This window comes from Gracilinanus agilis, chromosome 2, assembly GCF_016433145.1.
Source record: "Gracilinanus agilis isolate LMUSP501 chromosome 2, AgileGrace, whole genome shotgun sequence".
NCBI lineage: Eukaryota > Metazoa > Chordata > Mammalia > Didelphimorphia > Didelphidae > Gracilinanus > Gracilinanus agilis.
Window position 1 is genome coordinate 655,613,730 of NC_058131.1, and position 26,561 is coordinate 655,640,290.

Sequence of the window (26,561 nt, forward strand, 5' to 3'; positions counted from 1 at the left end):
AATCTCTCAGGTTAGGCTACCTTCTCTTCATTTACCTCAGTGGTTCCCAAACTTTTTTGGCCTACTGCCCCCTTTCCAGAAAAAAATATTACTTAGTCCCCTGGAAATTAATTTTTTAAAATTTTAATAGCAATTAATAGGAAAGATAAATGCACCTTAAATGGCCATCACCACACCTCTAGATCACTGCAGCACCCACCAGGGGGCAGTAGCACCCACTTTGGGAATCACTGGTTTACCCTTACCTGAAATGGGTCTGTCCTCTGGGCCACTTCCCTTATCATTTCCTCTACCCTCCCCCAGACTGTCCAGTGTTCCACTCTCTGGCCTACCTTTGTACCATACTTATCCTAAGGGTTCCTCTGACAAAATGAATTTGCTGGAAATACGGTTTTTAGCTATAGATCTTGAGTGATTCATTTAGTACCAAGTGGGCTGGACCCCAAGAGGATGAAGGAAGGTTCTTCCTACCAAGCTAGGCCTCCTATCAGGCCTTGCCCTCACTGGCCTCCCCCTCTCCTTCTCTCACCGCCACAATCCTCTTCATGGCCTCCAACTTGAGAGAATCTTTGTTGGTGTCCAACATTTCCTTCAGGTCATCATGCCTATGGAGAGATAGGAGAGGAGAGATGAGTCAAGGAATCAGAATAGACAGGGGATGAAGTAAGGGGAAATGGAGATAATGGAATGGAGGTGGAAACATGAAAGGTAGAAGGGAACCAGAACCAGGGATGCCCTTAGACTCATGACCATGGCAAGATTTATTGACCCTGCAGTCTCACAGATCCTGCAGACATCATCAGCCTTGCAAATGCTACAATTGGGCCCACCAACCAATGGTGTTGGCAAGGGGTCGGTCAGTCTCAAGACCATTGGACTGTAACATCTCACACCACATACCAAGATAAGGTCAAGATGGGTTCGTGATCTATACATAAAGGGTGATACTGTAAGCAAATGAAGGGAGCATGGAATAGTTTACTCTTCAGATCTATGGATAATGGAAGATTTAGGACAAACAAGAGATTAGAGAGCATTATAAAATGTGAAATGGATAATTTTGATACTAAAAAAGTTTTGTTCAAACAAAATGGAACCAAGATTAGAAGGAAAACTGAAAGCTAGGAAAAAAATTTACAGCAGGTATCTTTCTTTGATAAAAGGTTAATTTCTCAAGTATGTAGAGAAGCAAATCAAATTTATAAAAATAAAAGTAATTTTCCAATTTATAAATGGTCAAAGGACATAGAAAATCAGTTTTCAGATTATATATATATATTATTATGTTACATATATATATAATGATCTATAGTTATAAGAAAGAATGCCCCAAATCACTGAAATGCAAATTAAAACAAATCCAAGAAACCACCTCAGACCTATAGGATTGGTCAATATGACAGAAAAGGAAAATGATAAATGTTGGAGGGGACATAAAAAGATTAGAACACTAATGTATCATTGGTGGAGTTGTGATCTGATTCAAATATTCTGGAGAGCAATTTGGAGCTATGCTTAAAGGACTCTAAAACTGTGTATACCCTTTGATCTGTCAATATCATTACTAGGTCTATATCCCAAAGATGTAAAAAAAAAAAAAAAAGCAGGGCGTGGGTAATGGATCTATTTGTAAAAAAAAATTATTGCAACTTTCTTTTGTAGCAAAGAATTGGAAAATGAGGGGTTGTCCATCAATTGAGGAACGACTAAACAAGTTGTGGCATATAATTGTGATGGAATACGATTGTGCTATAAAAAGTGACAAGCAGGATTACAAAAATTGGGAAAGACTTACATGAACTATTGCAAAGTGAAATGAACAGAACCAGAAGACCATTGTACACCATGACAGCAATATTTTTTGATGAACAATCGTGAAAGACTTAATTGTTCTCAGCAATGCAGTGATTCAATACAATCCCAGAGATCCATGATGAAAAATAGCATCTGTCCTCCAAGAAAAAACTGAGGGGGTATAAATGCAGGTTGAAACATATTATAGTTCACTTTCTTTTTCTTCTTTTTGTTTTTGGTTTGATGTCTCTTCTACAAATTGACTAATATGAAAAAAATGTTTTACATGATTGTATATGTAAAATCAATATCAAGATTGCTTATTTTCTTAGGGATGGGAAGGAGGGAGAAAATTTGGAACTCAAAACTTTTTCAAAATGAATGTGAAAAAATTGTCTTTATATGTAATTGGGGAAAAATAAAATATCACTAAAAAATAATTTCAGGAGGCCCTATCTTTTTAATGTGCTAATCTCCATTACAAACTACCTGGCTTGAAAATTCTGCTAGTACATTTCTCAGTTTGAATAAATAGATTAAAATAATTTTTAAAAGGTCATTGGTGATTCATAAGGGATTGAGCATCAAGAGCAAGACAAGGCAGACTGGGACAGCCACCAAGAAGCCAGGGAGCAGGGCAAGGGTGATGAGGTCTTAACCTGAGCATCTACAGCATCTCTTTATGGTTCAGTAAAAAAGCATGTTGGATCTGGTGCCAGAAGATCTGGGTTTGAGTCCTGCCCAGCTCTGTTTAGGTGACTCAGTTAACCTCGGGGCTTCAGTTTCCACTTTCAGTGTTTGTCTAAATTGGAGAGGTGATCCCCTCTCTATATCTTTGGGCCCTGGCTTCTGGGTTCACTCTTTTTATTCTATAAGGAATTCTCTCTCTCTCTTAAGTTCATCTGGAAAAGGAAGGGCTTAGAAGAGATAACCTCTAAAAGTTCCTTCTTCAGAAATCCCCAACAACATTAAACAATAACAATTAGGCTAAAATATAAGGAACTCTGTAAACTTGAGTTTCAAACAATTAGAATTGCTATAATAATTGAGATAATAAATATTTAACATAAAGAGCTGACATTTATGTAGCATTTAATAGTTTATGAAGTGTTATATATATAGGATATCATTTGATCCTCTAAAAGCCATTGAGTACTATATTATCTTCATTTTATAGATAAGGAAACTGAGGCTTAATGGGGGCTTTATCCTCCTAAAACTCCACTGTTGATCTGTTTTTGTCTTATGGGGCTTACCCTTCTGGACTGTCTTCACCTGTTCCTCCAACTAAGTTTCTTTCTCCCTAAATTTCCTAGAGAGAGAGCAATGGTTTCCTATTCCTCAAACAATCACAATGTCTCTTTGGGGCTTTCTAACTGTTTTTTATTAGTAGCACAGATATCCTTTCCACATGGCAACTTTCTTCAATGCAGTTTTGTTATATTGCAGGTCAGCATAAAAAATTAAATGGGAATTTGGGGGGATTTTTGTGAAAGGCACAGATAAACATGCCATGGCTGACAGATGACACAGAAAAAGTTTAGAAATTCATAAATTCATAAAATATATGTATAGTATTAAATAATATCAACATATGTTGTCTTTTAATACCATAAATATATGCAATTTATTTTTTAATACTAAAATAAGTAAAAAGTTAAAGTTTGCAAAAGGAATGCAGAAGCCAAGGGATGACACACAACAGCTAGAAATACAGAGATATCTTAAAAGGTTTAGTAACTCATAAATGCATATTGGGTACTGAAAACACTCCATAAATGAAAGAAAAAAATTCAGACTTCTTCTTTGATATGAAGGGAAGGCCAACATTTTTTACAAGGAGTTTCTGGAGCACAAGGTTCCATACTCCTAAACCCCACAATGTGGAAGGGATACCTGTACAATATATGAGACAGGGAACTTGTAAGAGAAACTTCTATACTGAATAAAGGAGCAAGCCCACGAGCCAGGGGTAGAAGCTACAGAAAGGACATGAAGGCTCCTCTCTAGTTTAGATAAATTTGGTATCCCATGAAACCCATGGACAATGTTGATTTGGGGGACTTTTAAAATTTTTTTAAATTCTCTAATAATCTCCACACTTGTGTCAATGCTTCAAGAATCTATAATTCCATTGGTGTAGGTATCATACTGTGGGCAACTAGATGATGCATTGTATAGAGTGCTGGGCCTGAAGTCAGGAAGACTCAACTCCATGAGTTCAAATCTGACCTTGACATTTACTAGCAGTGGGAACCTGGGCAGATCATGTATCCCTGTTTGCCTCAGTTTCCTTACCTGTAAAATAAGCTAGAGAAAGGAAATGGCAAACCACTCCAGAATTTTTGCCAAGAAAACTCCAAATGGGGTCATGGAGAGTGAGACAGGAATGAAATGACTCAATAACAACCAAAAGAGATCAGTCTAGTTTCCATGTAGGATCCCATGAAACCCACGGCTAATGTTTTGGGGACCCTCTTCAGAGGACAGTTACCCAGTCCCATACTTGAAGCTGAGGGAGGCAACCTGGCAGAGTGGATGGGTCAATGGATTCAGAATCATGAAGACCTGGGTTCATATTCCACCTTGGCCACTAGCTGCGTGACCTTGTTCAAGTCACTTAAGTTGTCTGTACCTTAGAGTCTTCATCTTAAAAATGAGAGACTTGACTTCAGAGTTCCTATTCAACTCTAAGTCTATGATCCTACGATGATATACCTGTTCTACCTTGACTATATCAATTAGATCTCATGATGGTTTAGCACATCATTTGAAAACTGAATGTCCATACCATGCAGAAGCATCAGATATACACCCTCTAGGTTTGCTATCAAATCTATAATTCTTTTATAAATAAAGTATGATAGAAACACTAAAGCCATTAGTTAAGAACTTCCTTTCCTCCCCTCCTTCTCATGTCACATCACTCAGATGTTTTCCTCCACTAGCTCTTCCTTCACCCAAGACTCAACTTAAGAAGTAACCCTTCTCCTTGTTAAGATAAAATCTTCCAAATACACCCTTTAAAAATATTATTGATATTTTTAACATTCATTTTAAAATTTGACTTCCAAATCTCTACCCCCCTCCCTACCAATTGTGAAGGCAAGAAATGTGGTTTCAATTATACATGTGAAATCATGCAATACATATTTCCATGTTAGCCAGGTTGAAAAAAAAAACAGGAAAAACAAAGAAAACAAAAAAAGTTTCAAACTGAATTCAGATTTTTTTTCTGTAAGTGGTTAACATTTTTCATCATAAATTCTTTGGAATTGTCTTAGATCATTGTATTGCTGAGAATAGGCAAGTCATTCACAGTTGATCATCATTCAATATTGCTGTTACTGAGTACAATGTTTTACTGGTTCTGCTCACTTCACTTCCCATTAATTCATATAAGTCTTTCGAGTTTTTTCTGTCACTTCCTATTAGTACAAAAGTATTCCATCAAAATCATATACCACAATTTGTTCAGCCACTCCTCAATTTCCATTTCTTTGCCACCACAAGAAGAGCTGCTATAAATATTTTTATACATAGAAGTCCTTTTCCTTTTTGTTTGATCGCTTTGGGATACAGACCTGGTGATGACATTGTTGGGTCAAAGGATATGCACCATTTATAGCCCCTTGGGCATGGTTCCAAATCGCTCTGGAGTAGTTCTCTATAAATCCTTGATTCCATTTCATCCTGTCTTGTCCAGCAGATTGTCCATTCTAACATCCCCACTCTCTACTTGCTCTTTCCCTGTTGCATACAACCATACCCATCTCTGTCCCATCATTAAAAAACCTTCACTTGGTTATCCATTTCCATTAGCTATTTTCCTACATATATCTTCCCCTTCTTGGCTAAATTTCTTAAGAAAACCATCTATGCCCAGTGCTTACACTTCCTCTTTTCTCACTCAGTTCTAAACATTTGATTCTTATCTGTCCTCCCCTGTTCTTCCAAAGAGATTTCTCCTCCCTAGATCCTCTAGGAAGGGAGCAATAGCTCCCCTCTCCTGTCACTGAAATAAGGACAAAGCCCCATTGGGGTTTTCGAAGTGTTTTTATTTACCAGAAATAAAACAGACAGCACATGGTACTAAGGGAAGAGACTTCTGCATAGAATAAAGGGGCAAATCAGCCAGGGCTGGAAGCTAAAGAAGGGACATGAGGGGCCCCTGCGGGAATGAGGTTCCTGATTTCATCCATCAGTCAACTAAAAGTGTTCTCTCTCTCTCAAGTCATTAATGATTTTTAATTGTTAAGTTGAATGGTCTTTTATCAATTCTCATCCTTAGCCTCTCTGCAGCATCTGACACTGCTGATCACCTGCTCTTCCTGGAAATTTCTCCGGGAGAGTCTACACCGAGTCACAGCCCACTCAGCGGGGCAGCAAACCCCCCACAAGCCCATTTTCTTGCACAATTTGCTCCTCCTACTCTACACTCTGTACCCACACATTCCTCTAAAGAATAAGCTCCACTTCTCTGGAAAACACGGTGTCCTGGCACTAATTCTCCCGTCTTTTCCTCCTCATGCGCAGGGGTTCGTTTCTTCACTGCTTCTAATACCACTGATGGAGGCATAGCCTGTTGCTTCATAAATAGACTGACCTTGGGCACAAGGTCACATCTCTGCAATGGGACTCCTTCGCCAGCATCCTCGAGGTCCGACGAAAGGATTTGTCTGCTTCCTTTAGGATGTGCGGAAGAAAAGACGACGAGGTGCGCCCAGATTGGCTCCAGAAACCAGGAGTGTCCCCAGGAGGGTCTGCACTCCCATGGGTGATCCCCAGCTCTTCCAGTTCCAATGTCCTCTCACAGAACCACTCTTGGGAACCCACAAGTTTTGTATGTATAGGGGTCACACACACATCTGTGTATAGATCTATATTTATGCAATAAACACATACTATATGCACACACACACTAAACTCAATTTCCTTCTTTGTCAAATGAAAAAGTTGGGCAAGATGGTCTCTCAGATCCTTTCCAGCCTCAGCTGGTCCATTCTATATGCTGCCAATACTGTTCTCAACTGAGGTTCTTAAACATGGACCAACCTAGCAACAGGTATTTACCTGGCAGGTTCTCACGGATAGTCCTCAGTTCTACAATTTTTCCAGCTGATATGATACTAGAAATAGGTGCAGTATGTGTGTAAATGTTAAGAATTTCTTATATGTGTACATATTTATTTCCAAAATTTGGGGCATATTTACACATACCCACTGAACAAGGGTAACAGTGGAGAGTTTCTTGGGCTTGGCAGGCAAGGTGATATGAAAAAAAAAACACAGAGAATTGAAGTCAAAGGAATCTGACTTCCATTCCCAACTCTGCCACTAACTGTGGTCCCCTAGTTGGGTCACTTCATCTCTGCTGACTGCAGTTTTTTCATCTGAAAAACAAGGGAATGGGCAAAGTGATCCCTTGGATCCTTTACTGCTCTGAAATTCCATGATTTCTACATAGATTCAGTGAATTCCATGTTAATTAGGGAAGCTAACACAAGATATGGCTGTAGCTTAGCTTCTAGATCCATAAGCCATGGGAAGTGGGGGAATATGGAAGACACTGTGTGGTCCAAAAGCATGCTCTGAAACTGAGATCTCTTCCAAAGGGAATGAATGCCCTGAGGATAGCCAGGTGGCTCAGTGGATTGAGAGCCAGGCTAGAGAAGGGAAATCCTGGGCTCCATCTGGCCTCAGACATTTCCTAGTTGTGTGACCCTGGGCAAGTCACCACCCCCAATGCCTAGCTCTTACTGCTCTTCTGTCTTGGAATCAATAGATTGATTAGATTAGATTATATATTACATTAGATAGATATTAGAGTCAATTAGAATCAATATTGATTCTAAGATGGAAGGTAAGAGTTAAAAAAGAGAGAGAATGCTGTGGTATGTGTGTGTGTCTGTATGTGTACATGTACAAAGATCAATTAGCCAATTAGCCATATTAGTGCAAAGACCAAGTTTTATAGTTATATTTGGGATAAGGCAAAGTCTGTATTTGGACCAATGTAGTATGCCAATGAAATAAATGACTGAGGTCAAATAAAATAAATACGACGAGGTTGATTATCTCCTGAGTAATACTTAATGAGGCTCAAGTCTGCTGAGGATGTGGATAATCATCCTGATGGAGGATAGCCTGAAGGAAACCATACCTTTTGCCTCCCCTATTAAAATTTCCCTGGCCACTAGTGATACCTGTGGCTTATAGCTGAGTACAGTTAAAAATCAGTTTGGACCCTTTAGATTTCTATAAGTCTGGGACTAATATGGCAGCCAATTGAGTAAAGACGAGAAGTGCCAGAGATGATATCTCTAGGAGAATCTTTGCTAGGTAGAAGCACCGATGTTGGTGTTCCAGATGAATTCTGTGGTGCTCCATAGGAGACTCAGTAATTTGGAAGGAATGAAATGAAGCAAGCATTTTATAGAACCTGCCAGGTTCCAGGTAATGGGCTTAAGTGCTTTATAAATATAGTCTCTTTTGGTCCTCACAACAACCTTGGGAGGTAGGTACTATGATGATCCCCGTTTTACAGATGAGGAAATTGAGGCAGACAGAAATTAAGTGACTTGCCTAGGATCATAGCTAAACTGGATTTGAACACAGCTCTTCTTGGCTCAGTGATCCAGCTACTCAACCATCGAGCTGCCTCTGATAAGTAGATTAGCAGTAGGGACATCATTTGAGTATATACTTTGCCTATTCTGTCCTTGTCCGTATTCTGGTGGGAGGGTATTTTCACCGAAGGAGTTCTACCAAAACTGGAATACGAACTCAAGTTCTCATTTAAAAATTACCAAGTCAAAAAATGTGTGTCTCATTCTTTTTTTTCTTCCTCCCTCTCATTCTTCCTTTTCCTCAAGAAGGCAGGTAATATTATAATATTATATATATTATATTATATGATTAAATATAATATATGATTATATTATATATAATTGTATAATTATATATAATATTATATATCATATATAATATTATAATATAATAATAATATTATAATCATATAATATATTTCCCTGTTCATTATGTTGTGAAACCAGATGCATATTGCTTATACTAGAGAAAAATTCATGGAAGAAATAAAATGAAGAATGGTATGTTTTAATTAAAAAAAAAAAAGAAATTACCAAGTCAGAGAGACTAGAAGTCCGAATACATGGACAAGCCATTAGAAGAAAAATCTGGCTGCCTGCACAGCAAGGGAAGTACTTCTCTAGAGCAGGAAATGGGGAGCAAACTCAGCTGTCACAATCCAAATTGGGAATGCTAGACAAGACCTGATTTCAAAGCTTTAGCATCAATGGTTTTCCATATTGGTACATACGGTGTGAGGCCATAGTAGCAAAACAAAGCATGACCCAGAACTGATACAAACATTAGGAAATTCTACTACCTTTTCTGTACCACAATGAAGACACAAGAAGAGGAGAACCAAGATGAAACACTGGACACAACTGGACATATGCGATTTCCTCCCTCCTCCAGCACTCATTTTACCACCTTACCGAACATGCTTTTATCACCATATTTTCTTTTTATACAAAGGCCAGTCTCTGCCTTCCACCAAATTACTCTTACACTAGCAGCTTTCCCCCTCTCCATCACCCCTAAATAGGCTAGAGGAAGCTGCAACTCCATTAGGTCCTGTTCAACCCAATAGTTGCCCACAAGGGAAATGAGGCGCAGACAAGTCTAGTCCATAATGTATATGTTCTCATTCTCCACTTCCCAGTTCCATAGTTCCCCAAACATCAACACCAGTTCGTGCGCCATCTTGGTGAGTGAGGTTGGTTATAACTATCAAGGTTGTCCTGTGTTGGGCTGTGTGTCCTGGAATGGCAGCAAGACAGAGAGGAAATTAAGACCCACATTAGCACAGATGGGGTTAATTGTGGTCCATCTATCTTTGGCCACAAGGGCTACTTATCTTCCATATGTATCTTCACTGGTGGCTCAGATTCTGGGACTAATCTTGTTACCAGACAGAAGAAATATTGCAAGTTCTAGGCCAATGGCTCAGCAGTTTTATGGAAGTCAGAAAACCCAAGTTTGAATTTCTGCTCTGCAACTATTACTCTGCTGACTTTGACATCACTTTCCCTCTCTGTGCTGAAGTTTCCTCATCTCTAAAATGAAATTACTGGATTTAATGATCCCCAAGGACCTGCCCACCTCTGAAATTCCCTTATTGTGTGAGTACTAACCTCCATTCATATTTCAAAGGATACAAGGCACAATTTTTATTGTGAGAATTGCAGTCTCAGAGCTGGAAGGAACCTTGGAGGCCATTTAATCTACCCTAAACCTGAACAAGAATTTTTTCCACAATATTGTCAGCAAGTAATTATCCAATTACGGCTTGAAGACCTCCAGTGAGGGACAACCCACTACCTCCAAAGGCAGTCTGTTGTACCCTTTGATAGCTCTAACTTTTAGGAAACTCGTCCTTATATCAATCCTAAATCTGCAAATTAAGTCTGTAACTTCTACTCATTTTCCTGAATTTTGCTATTTGGGGGCCCAAGCAGAATAATCTGTTTTCCATGTATTAAGGGCTAAAATGCTTGAAGATCATATCATCTCCCAGGAAGGGAAGACCCTTCAAGGTTTCTTTTCTCTAAGTTTCATGTACCTGCTTCTTTTTTTAATATGTTATGTTTATGTTTAATGTGTTAATATGTTTAATGATGTTAAAATGTTTTCGTCTTAAGGCCCTTCCTATTGCTCCTTTGAATGGCCTCAAGTTTATCAAGGCACTTTTTAAAATGCCCTCCTTGATTGAATACAATAATACTGACTGAATATATTAAATAGAATATCCCAGATGTGGTCTGATTAAGGTAGATGACTATAAGACTAGGATTTAATTAGCGAAATTGGGCTATTATATTAAATTGTTGACTCATATTGAATTTGAATGCCACTTAAAACCCCATATTTTTCCCCAGTAAACTACTATTTAATCACATCTCTCCCCCCATGTTTTTTGAGACAGAGAGGTAGTGGAGTAGACAGAGAATTGGGCCTGTAGTAAAGGGGACTTTAGTTCAAATCTGGTCTTAGCCACTTACTAGCTGCCATGTCCTGAATAAGCCCTTAATTTCTGTTTGCCTCAGTTTCCTCTCCTATAAAATGGGGATAATAATAGAAGCTATATTTCCCAGAGTTTTTGTGCAAATCAAATGAGATGACGTTTGTAGAGTGCTTTATAAATCTAAAAATGCAATAAAATTATTAGTTATTATAATTGTGAAGCTGACTTTCTGCACCCAAGTCTATTTATGCCTATTAAGTTTCATCCTATTGGACTGAAACATCAGCCCAATAACCTATTCTGTCCAAATCCCTTTGGAGCCTGACTGTCATCCACTGTTTTAGAAATCCCTCCCAGCTCTGTTATCTGAAAATATCAAGAGGATGCCAGCTATGCCTTTATCCAAGTCATTGACCAAAACCATTAAAGATGTTTCACTTTTTTCTTCATTGTTATTTGGGCTTGTTTTTTCATTGTCACTAATAAGAATCCCTCAAGAAAAACCCTTGAAAGGGCTGTGTACTTGCTTCTGGGATAGGAAGGTTTGGAAGAAGACCTTGGCCTGATTATCATTCTGCACTGGGTCAAGGAGGAGAAAAATCCCTGTTGAAAACAAGAGGCAAGATGGAAAGGCAGGTGGACAAGTCCTTGGGGTCTAGAGAAGAAAAGAACAGGGGTGACCCAAGGTCAAGAGGCCATTAAGCAAGTAATAAGCATTTATTAAATGCCTACTATGTGTCAGGCTCACCAAGATGTGTGCTCTCCCACCACTGATGGAATAAAACCCATTTGAGTTTTGAAGGTTCCCCAGGCTTGACTTTTCAATGAAAGACTTTTTGAAAGCACTACATATCACTTGGTAGGTTGGTGAAATGAGCCTTTCACAACACCCTTGAGGGCTCAAGAACCATGGGAAGGTTCTTGGCATTCATGGAAACAGTGGCATGCTGGTATGTGTTTAAAAACTGACTCTCTGAAAAAGCATAGCCCACTTTTATGTTTAATATACATTATTAAACATTTTCTCCATCACTTCTTAAGTCTAGAGACAATCAACAAAATGACAAATCAAGCTCTGATTTGTAGCATTTGCCAATTTCTAAGGTTGAATTGTTCACACTTAAAATTTTAACAATGGTTCTAGCACATCCCTGTGCTCACCTTGAGAAGATGTACTGTGTGTCAATAGAGAGAGGATGTGACCCAGAAATTTTGCCTGCTGGAGGATAAAGGTGCCTATTCCTAGTTTGGCATGGAATTGGTGTTGCCACAGCAACAGAATCATAGAATTACAGAGTTGGAGGAACCTCAGAGGACATCTAGGGGAAAGCTACTTGCCAAGGCAAACCCTTGAACAAATGAACCCATTCTTTCCAATTTCTCCAGCAGATAGCTGTTCTCTTTAACACCTCCACTGTCTGCCTAATCTTCGATCTTTCTCTTTCTACTGGCTGCTTTCCCCCTGTTTGCTCACAAGCATCCTCCATCCTCCCTTAATCCATTCATCTCTCCTAGCTGTGATCCTGTCTCTTCTCCCTCTCCTGGCTAAAGTTCCTGAGAAAGCCATTTGCAACTGTTGATTCCATTTGCTTTCTTTTCATGCTCTTTTTAGCTCTCTAGTCTGGCTAACAACCATTTCACAGAAACTGCTCCTTCCAAAGGAACTAATAATCTCTTCATTGCTCGGTCCTCATTGCCAGGTGCCAACATCTCTTCTCTCAAGGTTCGAAGACTCGATTATTGTTGTGTCCTTTGGAAGCAAGCAAAGTAAGAATGAATTCTCTAAATTGCCAAGTCTTTCCACAACTGTACATGGACATCATGCCATCTATGATCCAGAAAACAGACTGTGCTACCCCACAAGGTGACTGACATGGTGAACCATTCATAAAATGTGGGAAGATGAAGGAGCACTGTGCAATCCAAAAATCATCATTCTACCCTAAATTTCCACGTCTTGGTTCCATTTGCCCATCTCCATTATACTTCTGGCAAAGGTCTAGGCAAATGGTAACCAGAGGGAATTCTCTCAAGGGAACTGGGATCAGATACACATATATGACATTTCTTCTCTCACCTTGATCGATACCTTTGTTCCCACTCTTCCCCATGCCTCGAATACACTATCCTTCCTTTTCTACCTCTAAGAATCCCAGCATTCTTTGAGACACAAAAACAGCTCTGAGACCATCTCTTACACAAAGCCTTTGCCACTTCCCCCAGACATTGATACTCGCTCCTCAAAATTACTTCATATTACTTTTTACCATATTTTCTATCTGCTCGTTTATTTACATGTAAGCTCTTTGAAAGCTGGTACTATTTCATTTTTGTCTCTGGATTTCCAGTGCTTTGTACATAGTAGACATTTAATAAATGTTGGATTGAATTGTATGAGACAGAAGAAGTCCTGATATGGGGGACCATGAAGCTTCAATAGTAATTTCCATCCCTAATCTATACTCTGGAACTAATTTTGCTACTAGACATAGTAGAAGGAATATAAGGGACTAATAAATATATATTTTCTATTATTTATAATACTATTACTAGTGTGGGAATTAGTACCCAGTTGTTTTACTGCTGCTTCATGCTCTGAATTTGTATCCCACTGCCAGTGACTTAGATTTTTAATTTGAGAAATTATGTAAATGTCTTTTGTTTTTACATAATAATCATTTCTGAATATGTTATATAGAGATAGAAACTAAAATAAAAACAACAACAAAAACCTGACCCAAAATTAACTGATAGAGAGAAGGTCTCTTAACAGCATGTAAATGCTCCATATCTGTGGTCCCCCATCTCTCCAAACAAAAGAGGGAGATCCATTTCCCCCTGTCTTCTCTGGGTCAACATCAGTCACTATAATCATATAATATTCTTTACTTTTTTTTGTATGTGTGACATACAAACTGGCTTACTTATTGTACCCCAACTCAATCCCATCTCCTAGCTCCCCTGTAATATCTGAAATGCAATCCCTCTTCACCTCTCCCCCTTAGAATTCCTCACTTCACTATAATTATTCTTTATTTGTTTTGTTTTCCTTCTCTCGTATGACTAATCCTCATCTGAGTTGCATAACTTGACTCTTGTTTTATCTAGTGAGCCCCTGTGCTAATATCTTCAATTTCTCTGGGATGAGGGTCCTAGCTTAGCTCTATAATCCTTAAAAAAAACCATTTCATTGATGTTCATTTAAAACCACATCAGGTAACTCTAGTCCAACTATCAATAATATGGAATTAGGTCTTGATCAATGATTCATATAAAACCCAGTGGAATTGTGTGTCAGCTAAGGGGGGTTAGGGGAGTTTGGGGGAGAGGGAAAGAACATGAAATATGTAACTAGGGAAAAATATTCAAAATTCAAAATAAAAAATAAATAAGAAATAAAATCATATCAGGGCCAACTTCCCAATGGCATACTGCCCTCTCCTACATTAGAATCCTCCCTTGTAACAAAAGAATATAGCCAAATATAACAAATTAATACTTTGTTGGACCTAAAATTATTTTAGGGACCAAAAGTCTGCCCCTAAACCCCAGTGCCTAGACTTGGGTTTCCTATTCCCGACACTGGACATCGTGATGCCATCTACCTGCTTGTTTCCTTCTAGCATCTATTCTGGCATCCTTGATGACTTACCTGCCTTGTCTCTGGTCCAGCTGATCCCAGTTTAACTCGTCTTACTGCTAAAGAAGGCTCAATTTTATGGGCTCATCAAGTTTTAAGGCATTTTGTGCCCATATCAGGGATGTCAAGAACCCCTCACAATTTAATCCTTATCTCAAAACCCCAGAGGAGTAGTGACTTTGTTGGGGTGGGTCTTCCCTCCACAGAGGCAGATTGAGATCCCCCTGGATTTGCTAGATGGTTGAAGATAAGATGACTCGGACGTCATCCTGGGAAGAAGCTTCTGTCTGACTTTAGCTTAGGAGGTCTTCAAAGGACAAGCCAAAGCTTTGTTGTAGGGTGTCCACTGGAAGGTGCCTGCTCCGCCACAGCCCGGGAGAGTCTAGGGCCATTGCTACACCGTGATAATTGTCAGAGGAGAACGTTAGTGGGGCTGCAACAAGTCATCTTCTCTAGACAGGATGACCACAGGTGGCCCACAGGCTTTGTCATCCAGGCTGGCAGCTTTGTAGAGAGTGACAGCTGTCTGCTGGGGTGGCAGGCTTTGGAGCTGGAAGAACTGAGTTCTAATCCACCTGGGTGGCTGTGGAGGAGTCCCTCAACCTCTATTTCTTTATTAATAAAATGTAAACTCCTAAAGAGCAGACTCAAATTTTGATCTTTGTCTCCCCAGCTTAATAATTAATCCATGCTTACCAACTGATGCTCACCTCAGACCTTTATTAGCTGTATCACTGAAGACAACCTCCTAATTGTATTTCCAGGTATCTTCTCTAATCTGTTCTCCAGAGAGATCTCAAAATAATCTTCCTAAAGCCAAGATCTGACCATTTACCTCTCTTGCTCAAAAAACATCAGTGGCTCCCTATTGCCTAAGAGATAAATGTCAGATTCCTCAGCTTGGTATTTATTTTAAAAAACATTTATTATTACTAATTACTCAGTTTGGTATCTAAATTCCTTCATATTTTGGTTTCAAACTATCTTTCCTAGATTATTCTTTTATTGTTGCTTGACTCTGTGACTTCAAGACTCACTTAAAATCTCACCTTCCACAAGAAATCTTCTCTGAGCCCCATTAATGCTAATATCTTCCCTTTGTTGATTATCTTCAATTTATCCTGTATTTATCTTGTTTGAATATTGTTGTTTGCATTTTCTCCTCTGTTATTTTGAGCTCCTTGTCAGCTGGTTCTTTGCCTTTCTCTCCATCCCAAGGCACAGTTCAATACCGGCACACAGTAGGGACTTTATAAATGTTTGCTGTCTTCCTAAGGGCAGGGATTGGTTTTTAGGCTTGTTTTTTGCCAGCCCAGAACTGAGTACAGTCCCTTGTATGTAGTAGACTATTAATAAATATTTGTTGGGTTTGGGTTGTGTTGAAGCAGGTGCCCAGATCCCTTCTGTCCCACCCATCCCAATAGCCACAGTCTATTAGAGGGATGGAAGGCCATCTGGCAGCCCCTGACACATCCTCCAGTTATTCCCCCCTCCCTCCTGTTGCTGCCTACTCTAGGCTTTCGTGGGAGGGAGGGAGGGAGGGAGAGATGGAATCGATGATACCTCTAAGGCCATGAAATATTCATCTCCTATAGAAGGATCCCTTTACACTCTAGGCTAACCCTGTACGGACCCCTCGCTCTCTGGTTCCATTCCTGACTTCTGATCCCTTCCTAGCCAAGGGGAAGAGGGATCAGCAGCCCTTTTCCTAGCGGGTAGGTGGTACCTGCCGTAAAAGTGCCAGTGAATGCAGGGTCATGGAAACTGAAATCCAACTCCCTAAGGCTCTTCATCTGTGCTCTGTGGCAAGGGTAATGCCCTCCTCTTAGAGTCTTTCCAAGTAACTAACTTCTCCTTCAATCATATAAGTTGGATCATTTTTTCCTCTAAAAGATACTCCCAGAAAGTAGTCCTTCAACTTGCAATGAGTGTGTATCACCCATCCACAACACTTATCTGGGGTCCAAGGGATGGGGACATCTCAAAGATCATCATGAGCCTCCCAACTCCTATCTCAGAATTCTTCTCACAAGTGCACACAGTGTACAAAGCTACATCCCCTTCAAATCTGAAACATCCCCTTCAAATCTGAAGCATCCCCATTCCACATGCACAAGCAAACCCTTGGACCCCTTCCCTTGCATTTTAGCCCTTTATCCCCATTTATAGTTATTTATATATTTGTATTATTATATAGCTCTATCATATTTACATAATATAAATGTATGGTATATTTATATTATATTTATCCCCATTTATAACACAATCCAGAACCCAGACTCTCTTCTCCTCCACTTCTCTCCTCCCTTCACACATCCTAGCCAGATTCCCCTTGACAGTGAGATCAGCTCAGCCCTTGGGAGTTATAACCTGAAAAGGGGTCCCTTGCTATCTCCCCAGATTTGTGGGAGTCCCCTGGAGGGTGCCCTGCTACCATACCGTAGAGGCTGGCTGTGGCTGGCCCCATCAGAGCCTCCTTCTGGGGATACATCTTCTTCAGAGGTCTGGAGCTGCCGTAGCTCATCTGGCTGCAGGGCTTGGTACCAGGCTGGGGCCCCCCCTTCAGGGGTTAGAACAGGGCTTGTTGCCTCCTCAGCCCCCCTGCTCCCCGGCGGCTTCACCATAGTCCCTGGGAGCTGCAGAAACCGCTGCATTGGCGTCATCAGGCTTTGTGCCTCAGATTCTAGGATTCCCTGGAGACCCCTAAATCTAGTCCCAGACACCAGGGTTCCCCCCCTAGGCAGACAAAGTCCGCCTCCTTCTTCTCTCCCCTCCTCTCTTCTCCCCAGCTGATCTGTGACTCAGTTCCTGCTTCAGTGAGTCCTCACTGATACTCCACCCGCCCAAGCTCCACGGAAACTCAGAAATGTGATGCTGTTATGGGACAGCTGGAGCCTGGATGGTAGAGCAGTGATAGGGGGAGGGAGGAGAGGGCAGCAGGGGTCAGCTCCAATTTCTCTTTTTCTTCTTAGAGAATCTGGGGGAAGATTTGTATGTGGTGGGGGGGAGGGAATGTAAGTACTATTTGGTAATTCGAAAGTCCCTCCCACCAAAAAAAAATTAACCTTGTGGTTTATTTTTGTTTGTTTTTAGTGAAATAGGGGTGGGAGATGTGGGAGGATTTAGATGTGGAAGAAAGGGGATATAAGAAGAAAAGGGGCAGAAGTAGGAGTTGGGGGATGGCAATGAGGGACGAAGGAATCAGTATAGCAACACTAGGGTAGAGATAGTGATGGAAATTCTTCAGACTATGATGTGATGGCATGGGAGTAAAGATGGTGGATGTATAAGAGAGTTAGTGAATCAAAGAACTTTAAATCTGAAGAGATTCTAGATCAGGTGTCCTTACCCTTCTTTTTTGTGTCACGGTCTCCTACTTAGAACAATGGTTTTAAAAAAAATCTATGATTAAAGAAAATGCTAAATTTCAATTAGACATTAGCAATAATTAAAAAATGTGTTTTTCCCCATCCAAGCATGCTATTTGTTGTTCAGTTGTTTTAGTAGTGTCTGATTCTTCCTGATCCTATTTGGGATTTTCTTGGCAAAGACACTGGAGTGGTTTGCCATTTCTTCCTTTCATTTGGCAGGTCAGGAAACTGAGGCAAACAGGATTACATAGCTAGTCAGTGACTGGGGCCAGATTTGAACTCAGGAAGATGAGACTCTTCCTGACTCCAGGCCCAGTGTCTATTTACTTCATCATCTTGCTGCCCTCTAGCTACACAGATTCCCCTGAAATCCAAGGACTTCACATTAAGAACTTCTGTTTTCTCATTTTACAAACAAAGAAACTGAGACCTAGAAAGAGTTGCCAGTGTGAAGTCACACATCTAATTAGTGGCAGCTCTTGGACCAGAACCCTGATTTTCTGATTCCTCGGTCCAATGCTCTTTCTGTAGCCTTCATAACAACCTTCCTTTATGAATAAGGAAGATACTAGAGGGAACGTTATTAAGTTTAGATTTCTATGTGAATTATGTTGTTGTTGTTCAGTCACTCAGTTGAGTCTGACTCTTGGTGATCCTGTAGATCATCGCTATCCATGTGGTTTTGTTGGTAAGGATACTGGAGTGGTTTGTCATTTCCTTCTCCAGTGGATTCTTTTGCCAGACAATCATAGGTTAAGGGACTTGCCCAGGGTCACACAGCTAGAAATTGTCTGAGGAAAGATTTGAACTCAGATCTTTTGGACTCCAGACTCAGCACTTTATCCACTGAATCACCTTAGCTGCTTCTTAGGTGTACAAAGGTCTTGCCCAAGGCCACATAGCTAGGAAGATTCCAAGCCCAGTGTTTTATCCACTTTGCCATTTAGCCATCTCTCTCTGAATTACAAATAAGTCTTATTTCAGCAGACCAAGAGCCCAATATTATCATCTGGTCCTCTTCTCTGACCCCAAAGGGTCTTAGTGCAAAGAACAAGTCTAGTCCGTAGGACTCTGAGCACCAGTCATAAAAGGCTCCCTATGGTTATTCCAATGGGGCCAATGGACCTGAGAAAGGACTGAATGTCATTTAATTCCATGGAACATGTTTAATGTGAGTCTCCTGAGAGGTCAGAAACTTGATGTTAGCCTGTAGCTTTCCTCTTGTTTGTTGGGTGACACCTGTCTGTCTGTCCCCTGTTTTCATGAGCAATAGAACCCACTAGAAAATCCCAAGGGATGCTGTGACTTTCAGGGACTGGAAGGGAAGGCAGAAACTATGAGAATGTGTTCTGTTCTAAGGCTGAATGAACAACGCATGTTCTACTTCCATCCTGGGGCACAGAATAACCTTGCCTTAATCTAACTGGGAGATGACAATGGAGAGAGACCACTACTGGAATCCTGGGATTAAAAAAAAGTAATTACAATGATGATAATAATCGATCACATTTAACACTCTAAGAGCTTTCCTTGTAACAAACCTGTGAGGTAGGTAGCCCAGGACACTAAAATATCCTTTGGAATCATACAGGAAGGATGGTTAATCTCACAGCTGGGGCAGATGGGAGTTCTGATAAGATAAGAGTTTCATTGAGAGAAGACATAATGAAGGAGACATTCTTCCTAACTGCCACATCACTATTGAGGGTACTACCGATCTCCCAATTATGCAGGCTCACAGCCCCTACTCCTCTCCCCCCATCTAATCTTTTGCCCAAGTCCTGTTGATTCTACCTTTGTAAAAGATAAGATCTATCTCCTTATTTCCTCTGACACTGTCACCACCCTGGTACAGGGTTTTATCATCTCATCTCTGAATTATTTGCACTAGCTTGCTGGTTGGTGTCCTAGCCACAAGTTTCTCCCTCCCTACTCCAGTCCATCCTCCATTCAGCTGCGGAAGTGATTTTTCTTACCTTTAAAGACTGACCTTATTACTTACTCAATAAATACCAATGGCTCCCCTCACCTCTGGGATCAAATTTAAAATCCTCTGCTTGGCATTCAAAACCCCTTCAACGTCTAGCCCTCCTTTCCCTTACCCTTTAAACCCCTCCTCCCTCTGTGACTGGTGTCCTTTGCTGTTCCTAGAATAAGACACTACATCTCCTGAGACTGGAAATGTCTACCGATTGTCCCCCATATTTTGAATGATTTCCCTCCTTTGTCTCTATCTCCTGGTTTCCTTGGCTTCCAATTTAAGTCCCAACTGAAGTGGGGTATCTCAGATAACAAGTCCAGACACCCAGAGGTTCAAATGAGTGGAACCAATATTTTTTTTATTAATCTATTGATTAATAAACATATCTCGCTGGCTAGGGCAACCTTCCTAGTGAAGGCTGCCCCGAACTAAAATTAAAATGCAGTTTTATATGGTTCAAGATACAAAGAGAATAATGTTCATTACATAGCCTTGAAGCAAACTTTTTATCGCCTGGAAGCTGGTAATGCAGGGCTTTCCACTGTTATCTCTTATCCTGGACTGTGAGACAGCTGTAGAGTTATTTTCTCATGTGAATGTTATTTTTGAGTTGTCTGGCCTTCACAGAAAGGCTCATTCTTGATTTCTACTTTTCCCCCAAGGAAAAACAGGTTTTTCTGAACAATGACTTAGTTTATCTCACTTCACAACTAACATCCTACCTTTTCTTGATCCTCCTTAATTCTAGTACTTTTCTTCTATTAATTCTTTCTTTCAAAACCCTTAGCTTTTGTTTTGGAATCTATATTAAGTGTCAGTTCCAAGGAGCAGCAAGGGCTAGGCCATTGAGGTTAAGCGACTTGCCCAAGGACACATAGCTGGAAAGTATCTGAGACCAAATATGAACCCAGGTCTTCTCCATCCACTGAGCTACCTACCGCCCCTATTAATTTTTTCAAATGTATTCTATACATAGTTTATTTGTGCATAATTGTTTGTGTCTTATCTCCCCAAGTCCTTCCATAAAGCTCCTCGAGAGCAAGGACTCCATCTTTCTTAGTACTCCTATAGTTTATTTAACACAGTAGCTGGCGCTTAGTAGGTCCTTAATGCTTGTTAACTGACTGAAGCAGAGACAAGGACAAGATGGAGCTGTGAGGTGGCCAGAAGTGCAGGGAATATGCTAAATACCAGCCTTCTAAAGAATACAGAAGCAGGACAATGGAGGGCTCCGGATGGAGAGTTCCATAGAAGATGAGAGCTTGATGTTTTTGATATTCAGTGGGATTGGTTAACTTCACTTCACTGCCCTAACTCCCCAACTAGAAGCAAAAAGGACATTTCCGGGGAGGGAGGGTGGAGCTAAACAGGAGGACCCTGTAGGGAATTTAGTTAGGGATTTGGGGGCGGAGGGTAGGAATAGCCGGAAAGGGGGTACATATGTGAAGGGAATTATAAAAGTCAGAGAAAGCATCCAGGAAAGAGTTTGAGTTTGGGATTCTCGAGTAGAGAGGAGTAACCTAGAAATCCAACACTTCGGAACCAGACTCATTTGGGGCTCTGCCCTCCAAAGGGTGGGGAGATGACAAATTCGGGGAGTGGAAGGATAGTTTTTCTTGTCTGCAGCGCCTCTCTGTGAATCTTGACAGCCTAAGACCCAGCTCCCTACTGTGAGGTGGGGAAAGGTACGTCCAGGCCGAGGAGGGCTGCCCCAACCCCCACAAAGGCCAGAGAGAACCAAAACCAGGCCGCTACAGCCGCAGGAACCTCAAAACCACCTCCCCTCCTTCGTACCCCTACTTTTTCCACGCCCCCTACGTCACAGGCTAGAGCGGGCTGTGGGGCCGGGCCTGAGTGTAGGGGGCGGGGGAAGAGCTGTCCATGGTCCGGCGCTGACTCTGGACGCCAGGAATCCCTCTGGGTGGGGTCAGGCAAATAGATTTAGCTCCAGTTGGTCCCTAGGACCCTCGCCTGCCTTCTTAGGGCTCGGAAATTTTAGTCCCAGAATGAGATTAGGTTCTGATCTTAGACTTCCAGTTTGTTCACAAGTCTCTCCACTTCTAGATCCCCTCAGACGGACCCAATTGCTCCAAGCTTTACCCCATCCCGGGCCTTCATGCGGCCTCCTAGACCTTTTGCTGTCCTATCACCCCAAGTACCTGACTACTCTACCCCCAGGCTCTGGTCCCGTTTCCTTCAATCTTCCCCCCCGCCAGGCCTCCAGGTTTCCTCCTGCCCCCAGATCTTCCCAAGGTCCTCAGTTATCTCCATCCAACCAGGTCTTCAGCCATTCTCCCCACCATGTGTCTTCTTCCCCAAATCCCCATCTCAGTCTCCTTCCTGCCAAAGCAGAGCTCCTCTAAGGTACCAGCCCGTTCCGACAGCCCCCGGGCTTTTTCTGCCCAGATCGCCTTGTATAGTCCTTCCTTCCCCAAAAGCCTTTCTCTCTGGCCCTCTTCTGCCCTCTGGATCATCCACCTCTGCCCCTATATTCCCTCGACCTCCGGTCTCCAGGCATAATTCCTCCTAGTTCGTGCAGCCCCACTCTACAGGCGCGATATCTTTTCCTGGTCTGGGCCTGGGTCTCACCCTCTATCTCTTCCAGCCCTCTTCGCTCCTTTTTCCGGTCCCAGGTCCGAGTGAACCATGGGCCTGAATTTGGGACCGAGATCTAGGTTCTCCCCACGAAGGAGAAAGAGACCTGAATGGAGGATGCAGGGATGGGGTGGAAGTGAGGGGGCAGGTATGAAGAAGGGCTCAGTAGCTCCTTGCACAGAGCTGAATCCGGCAGCAAATCTAGGAGCAAGAATGACTCTTTGCCCCTTCGAGCTGAGAGAGCAAGCCATCACTCTCCCTGGCCCATCTGCTAGAGGGGAGCCTGGTGGGTAGCCCCGCCCCCTCCCCACAAATCCCGGGCCCCGTGGCCGGGGAGGGCTCCCTCCCAGAGCTGGGGGCCTGCATCCCAGCGTGCCCCATCCTGCCCGGCTCCGCCTCACCGCTTGTAGTCGGAGGAGAAGATGCCGCCGCTGGCCGGATCGTGACCGTATTCGGGCTCCCCTAGGCTGGAGGAGCCGCCCTTGTCCTCGCTGTAGGCTGGAGCGGCCGACATGGTGGTCAGGGTCGGGGGGAGCGAGGTCGGGTCCGGAGGAGGGTGAAGGAAGCAAGGTGTGCTGGGTGATGCTGGAGCACGGATTTAGGGATCCAGAATCAGGGCTGAGCTTCTTAAAGGGCCAGGCGCCGGGAAAGGAAGTGGGAAAAGGGGGGTTCGGGGCGGGGGTGTGTGGTTACTGCAGCAGGCACCTGGCTCCTCCCCGTCCGAGGAACTCTGACATCATCCTCACGTGAACAAGGAAACCCCCCTCCCCAAAGGACGTCCCTTCCTCTTAAAGGGATAGAAGGAGGTTCCCAGTCTTCCCAACTAGGGGTTTCCTCTCTCACTGGGGGGAGGCAGGGGGAGCCAGACTTTGGAGAGAATAAAAGCTACGCTTTTGTTATGGGAAGAGGGACGTGAGGGAAACAACATGAATTGATTAAGTTTCTAGTGTGAGAAGCAGTGAGATGTAGTGACTTAAGGAAGACAGGGTTCCAAATTAGCCTGTGACACATTCTTGGCTGTGTCACCTTAGGCAAGTCCTCTGTGCTTTAGGGACTGAACTCATCTTGAAGGAGTGACTGGGGTTATAATTGGTAGGGAGTGGACCCTTTCTTCTGCAATCTATCATTGCAATTAACAGCAACAACAAAAAACCTGCTTTAAATAAGGCTTCCTTTGCTTGTTAGGAAAACCAGAGGATTTAGAGCTGGAAGGGATGTTGGAAATCAGATAGTACGATCTCCTCACGTTACCGAACACCCAGGCCACACTTCTGCCATCTGAGTCACCACGAAAATCAGGCATTCTTACTCAAAATTCAGTTCTCTTTTGCTGGGAGTGGGGAGTGAGGAGGGGAGAAAGCAAAAGGTTATATGATCCAAAGATGATGCTTGCATTTAGGATTTCTTTTCCATCCTGGTTTGGTGCTGAATTACCTTTGGGTCCAATCCTAGCTTTTCACTGGTCTCTCTCTACCAGGTTGGAAGGGTCACCAGCTCAGTTTCTCCTAGTCAGTTCCTCTCTGAAAACTTTGTTCCTATACACCTATCTTAATTTATATGAAACTTGTGCTGTGACTCCCCACTAGACAAGGATCTCCATGGTCCTTCCTTCCTTCAAAGGGTTCTACTGTCCTTAATAAATATTTTTTGAAGAGTGAAGCAAGCAGAACCAAAAGAACACTAGGCATATATAATTAGCACCACGTCACAAAAGACAATATATTCAAATTACACATACCTCACAGTATAGAAAGTCAAAAAGATTCAGGGAAACAGAGAGGATGCAAGTTCTTGGTTGAGTCAATAATGTACTTGTTTTGAGTTAGCATTTTCAGCCAGAGAAACTAGGTGGCACCGTGGTTAGAGGGGACTAGCCCTGAAGTCAGGTTGACTCACCTTCCTGAGTTCAAATCTGACCTCAGACACTTACTAGCTGTGTGACCCTGGGCAACTCATTTAATCCTGCTTGCCTCAGTTTCCTCTGTAAAATGAGCTGGAGAAGGAAATGGCAAGCCATTCCAATATCTTTGCCAAGAAAACCTCAAATAGGGTCATGAAGAATGGAACTGAAAATTACTTAAACAACAAGCTAAGATGGTCAAATAAAGGAAATTAGATGGGTTTGTAATCACTGACAAGTGGAGAGGGGAAGGAGGATTCCTTCCCCTTCCCCTTTCTGCTTTTATTTAATTTTTCTGATTTTCTTTTACACATTTCTCTATTTGAGTACCTATTCTTGTCCATAGAAGTAAAAGCAAACTTTATATTAAAATAAACTTGATTGAATTTTACATTGACTTCCTGAGATAATAAAGGGAAAATAATATTATATTTGAGTGTTGAGGACCTATGTTCAAATCCTGTCTCCTCTATTTAGTCTCTATGTGAATGGATTACTGAAATTTCCTTGTCTGGAAGACGTATCCTCTGGTTTTAAATCCTAAACTGATCCATTGTCAAGTAAAAGATAAGAGAGCTGGATGAGTGGCTGATTGGGACTGGAGATGACTTTCTTCTCTGGAGAAAGGAGGGCCTGGGTCATATAGACCCAAAGATTAAATATATGTTTATTCCTATACACCTGTCTTATGTAAGGCACATTGAAGGTTATCCAGGCCAGAGGTGTCAAACTTGCTGCTGGCACTGCTTCTGGCAACAGTATAGAATTCAGGAGGAACCCCTAGCAATCCTTAGATATGACTGTTTCTATCAGTCTGATTTGTAGTTCAGTTATTTTTTAGTCATGCCCAGCTCTTTGTGACCCTTTTTTTTTGTTTTCTTGGCAAAGGTACTAGTTTACCATTCTCTTCTCTAGCTCATTTTACTTATAAAGAAACTGAGGCCAACAGGGTTAAGTGACTTCCCCAGGGTCATACAGCTAGTAGTAAATGTCAGAGGCCAGATTTGAACTCAGGAAGATGAGTCTTTTTGACTCCAGGCCAAGCACTTATCCACAGTGCTATCTATTCTGACTCATAATTGGTGTTATAGAAATGTTATTATTATCATTATTAGCAAGCATATTTTATTTTAGGATGAGGCACATGGAATAGAAAATGGGGAAAGCTTGCAAGGCATGGGATTGGGAGGGGAAAGGATAAAAGTTGGCTAAATATCTAAAGGAATTTTCTTTCCTCCTGAGTTTTCTCAGCAATCTACTCACCACTGTACCCTCTTCATTTAAAGGGCTCAGGCAGGTGACCCTCATACAGGTAAACAAGCTTGCATCACTTGCTATGGAGCACACGTGCGAGAGTGCAACAATCTGACCCCCTTGGAACCCATTCCAAACAAACCCCAACTCCTCTGGATCAAAGGGTTCAAGATTTCCATCTCCACCCCTACCGTGACCCCTTGGGAAATAGACCTTTCCCTAAAGGATTGCAGTGCCCTCTAGTGACACACAGATCCTATGACCTGGAGTTTCCTGCTCCAGATTCCATGAGGAATGCTTGTTGATTGAATAGGGTAGAATTTGGAAGGATTTTTATGTACTAAGGTCAGCTATAGAAGAAGAGTTTGATGTCCTTTGACACAGAAACTCATGAAATCATTAGCTAAGGTCATTATGTATATCTTAAAGTATAAGGTTTTGCTTCTTGGTTATGTGGATATTTTGAATGCTGAAAAGGGGAAGGAAAGGAATATTTGTATGGGGAAATCTGACCAAAAAAACAGCTTGAGAAGAAACAGATCTTCAATTGAAATGCTTGAAGGAGAGATGGACTGTTCTGAGGACCAGAGATAAAACCACCAGCCATTTAGAAGTATTGAGAGGATTCTTTAGAAAACAGAACACTAAATGGCTGCAGGGCATTGTGGCTATGATTTTCAGAGCTTGGAAGGATAGAAATGCTAAATGGAATATCTGTTTGGGGGAATAGACGATGATTACATAATTACTGTTGAGATGGTACTTAATAGAGCTGGAGTTCGAATTTCATATCACAAATTAGAGGTGACTTTCTGAGGGGGCCCTGATTTAGGACATTGGAAGCCAAGAGGGATGAGAAGAGCAGATGAAGAGAAGAGCAGGAGAGGAAGCCCACTACAAGAGTTTGAGGACAGTGGACGGAAAATAGAGAAGCTGCTGACAGAAGGCACAGTAACTAGATGGCCCCAATCTGCCCA

At 41.8% G+C, this 26,561-nt stretch overlaps 1 protein-coding gene across 3 annotated transcripts in view; it reads right to left on the minus strand.

Moving 5' to 3' along the window:
* AP3B2 (adaptor related protein complex 3 subunit beta 2) overlaps positions 1-22,944 on the minus strand; it is a 53,270-nt gene extending 30,326 nt beyond the window's left edge. For all 3 annotated transcript variants that reach the window (XM_044662714.1, XM_044662713.1, XM_044662711.1), the window contains exons 1-2: positions 22,832-22,944; positions 530-605 (exon numbers count right to left, since the gene is read on the minus strand). In XM_044662714.1, coding sequence (XP_044518649.1) covers positions 530-605; positions 22,832-22,944 — 189 coding nt within the window. The remainder of the gene's footprint in view (positions 1-529; positions 606-22,831) is intronic.
* Positions 22,945-26,561: the final 3,617 nt, after the last annotated feature.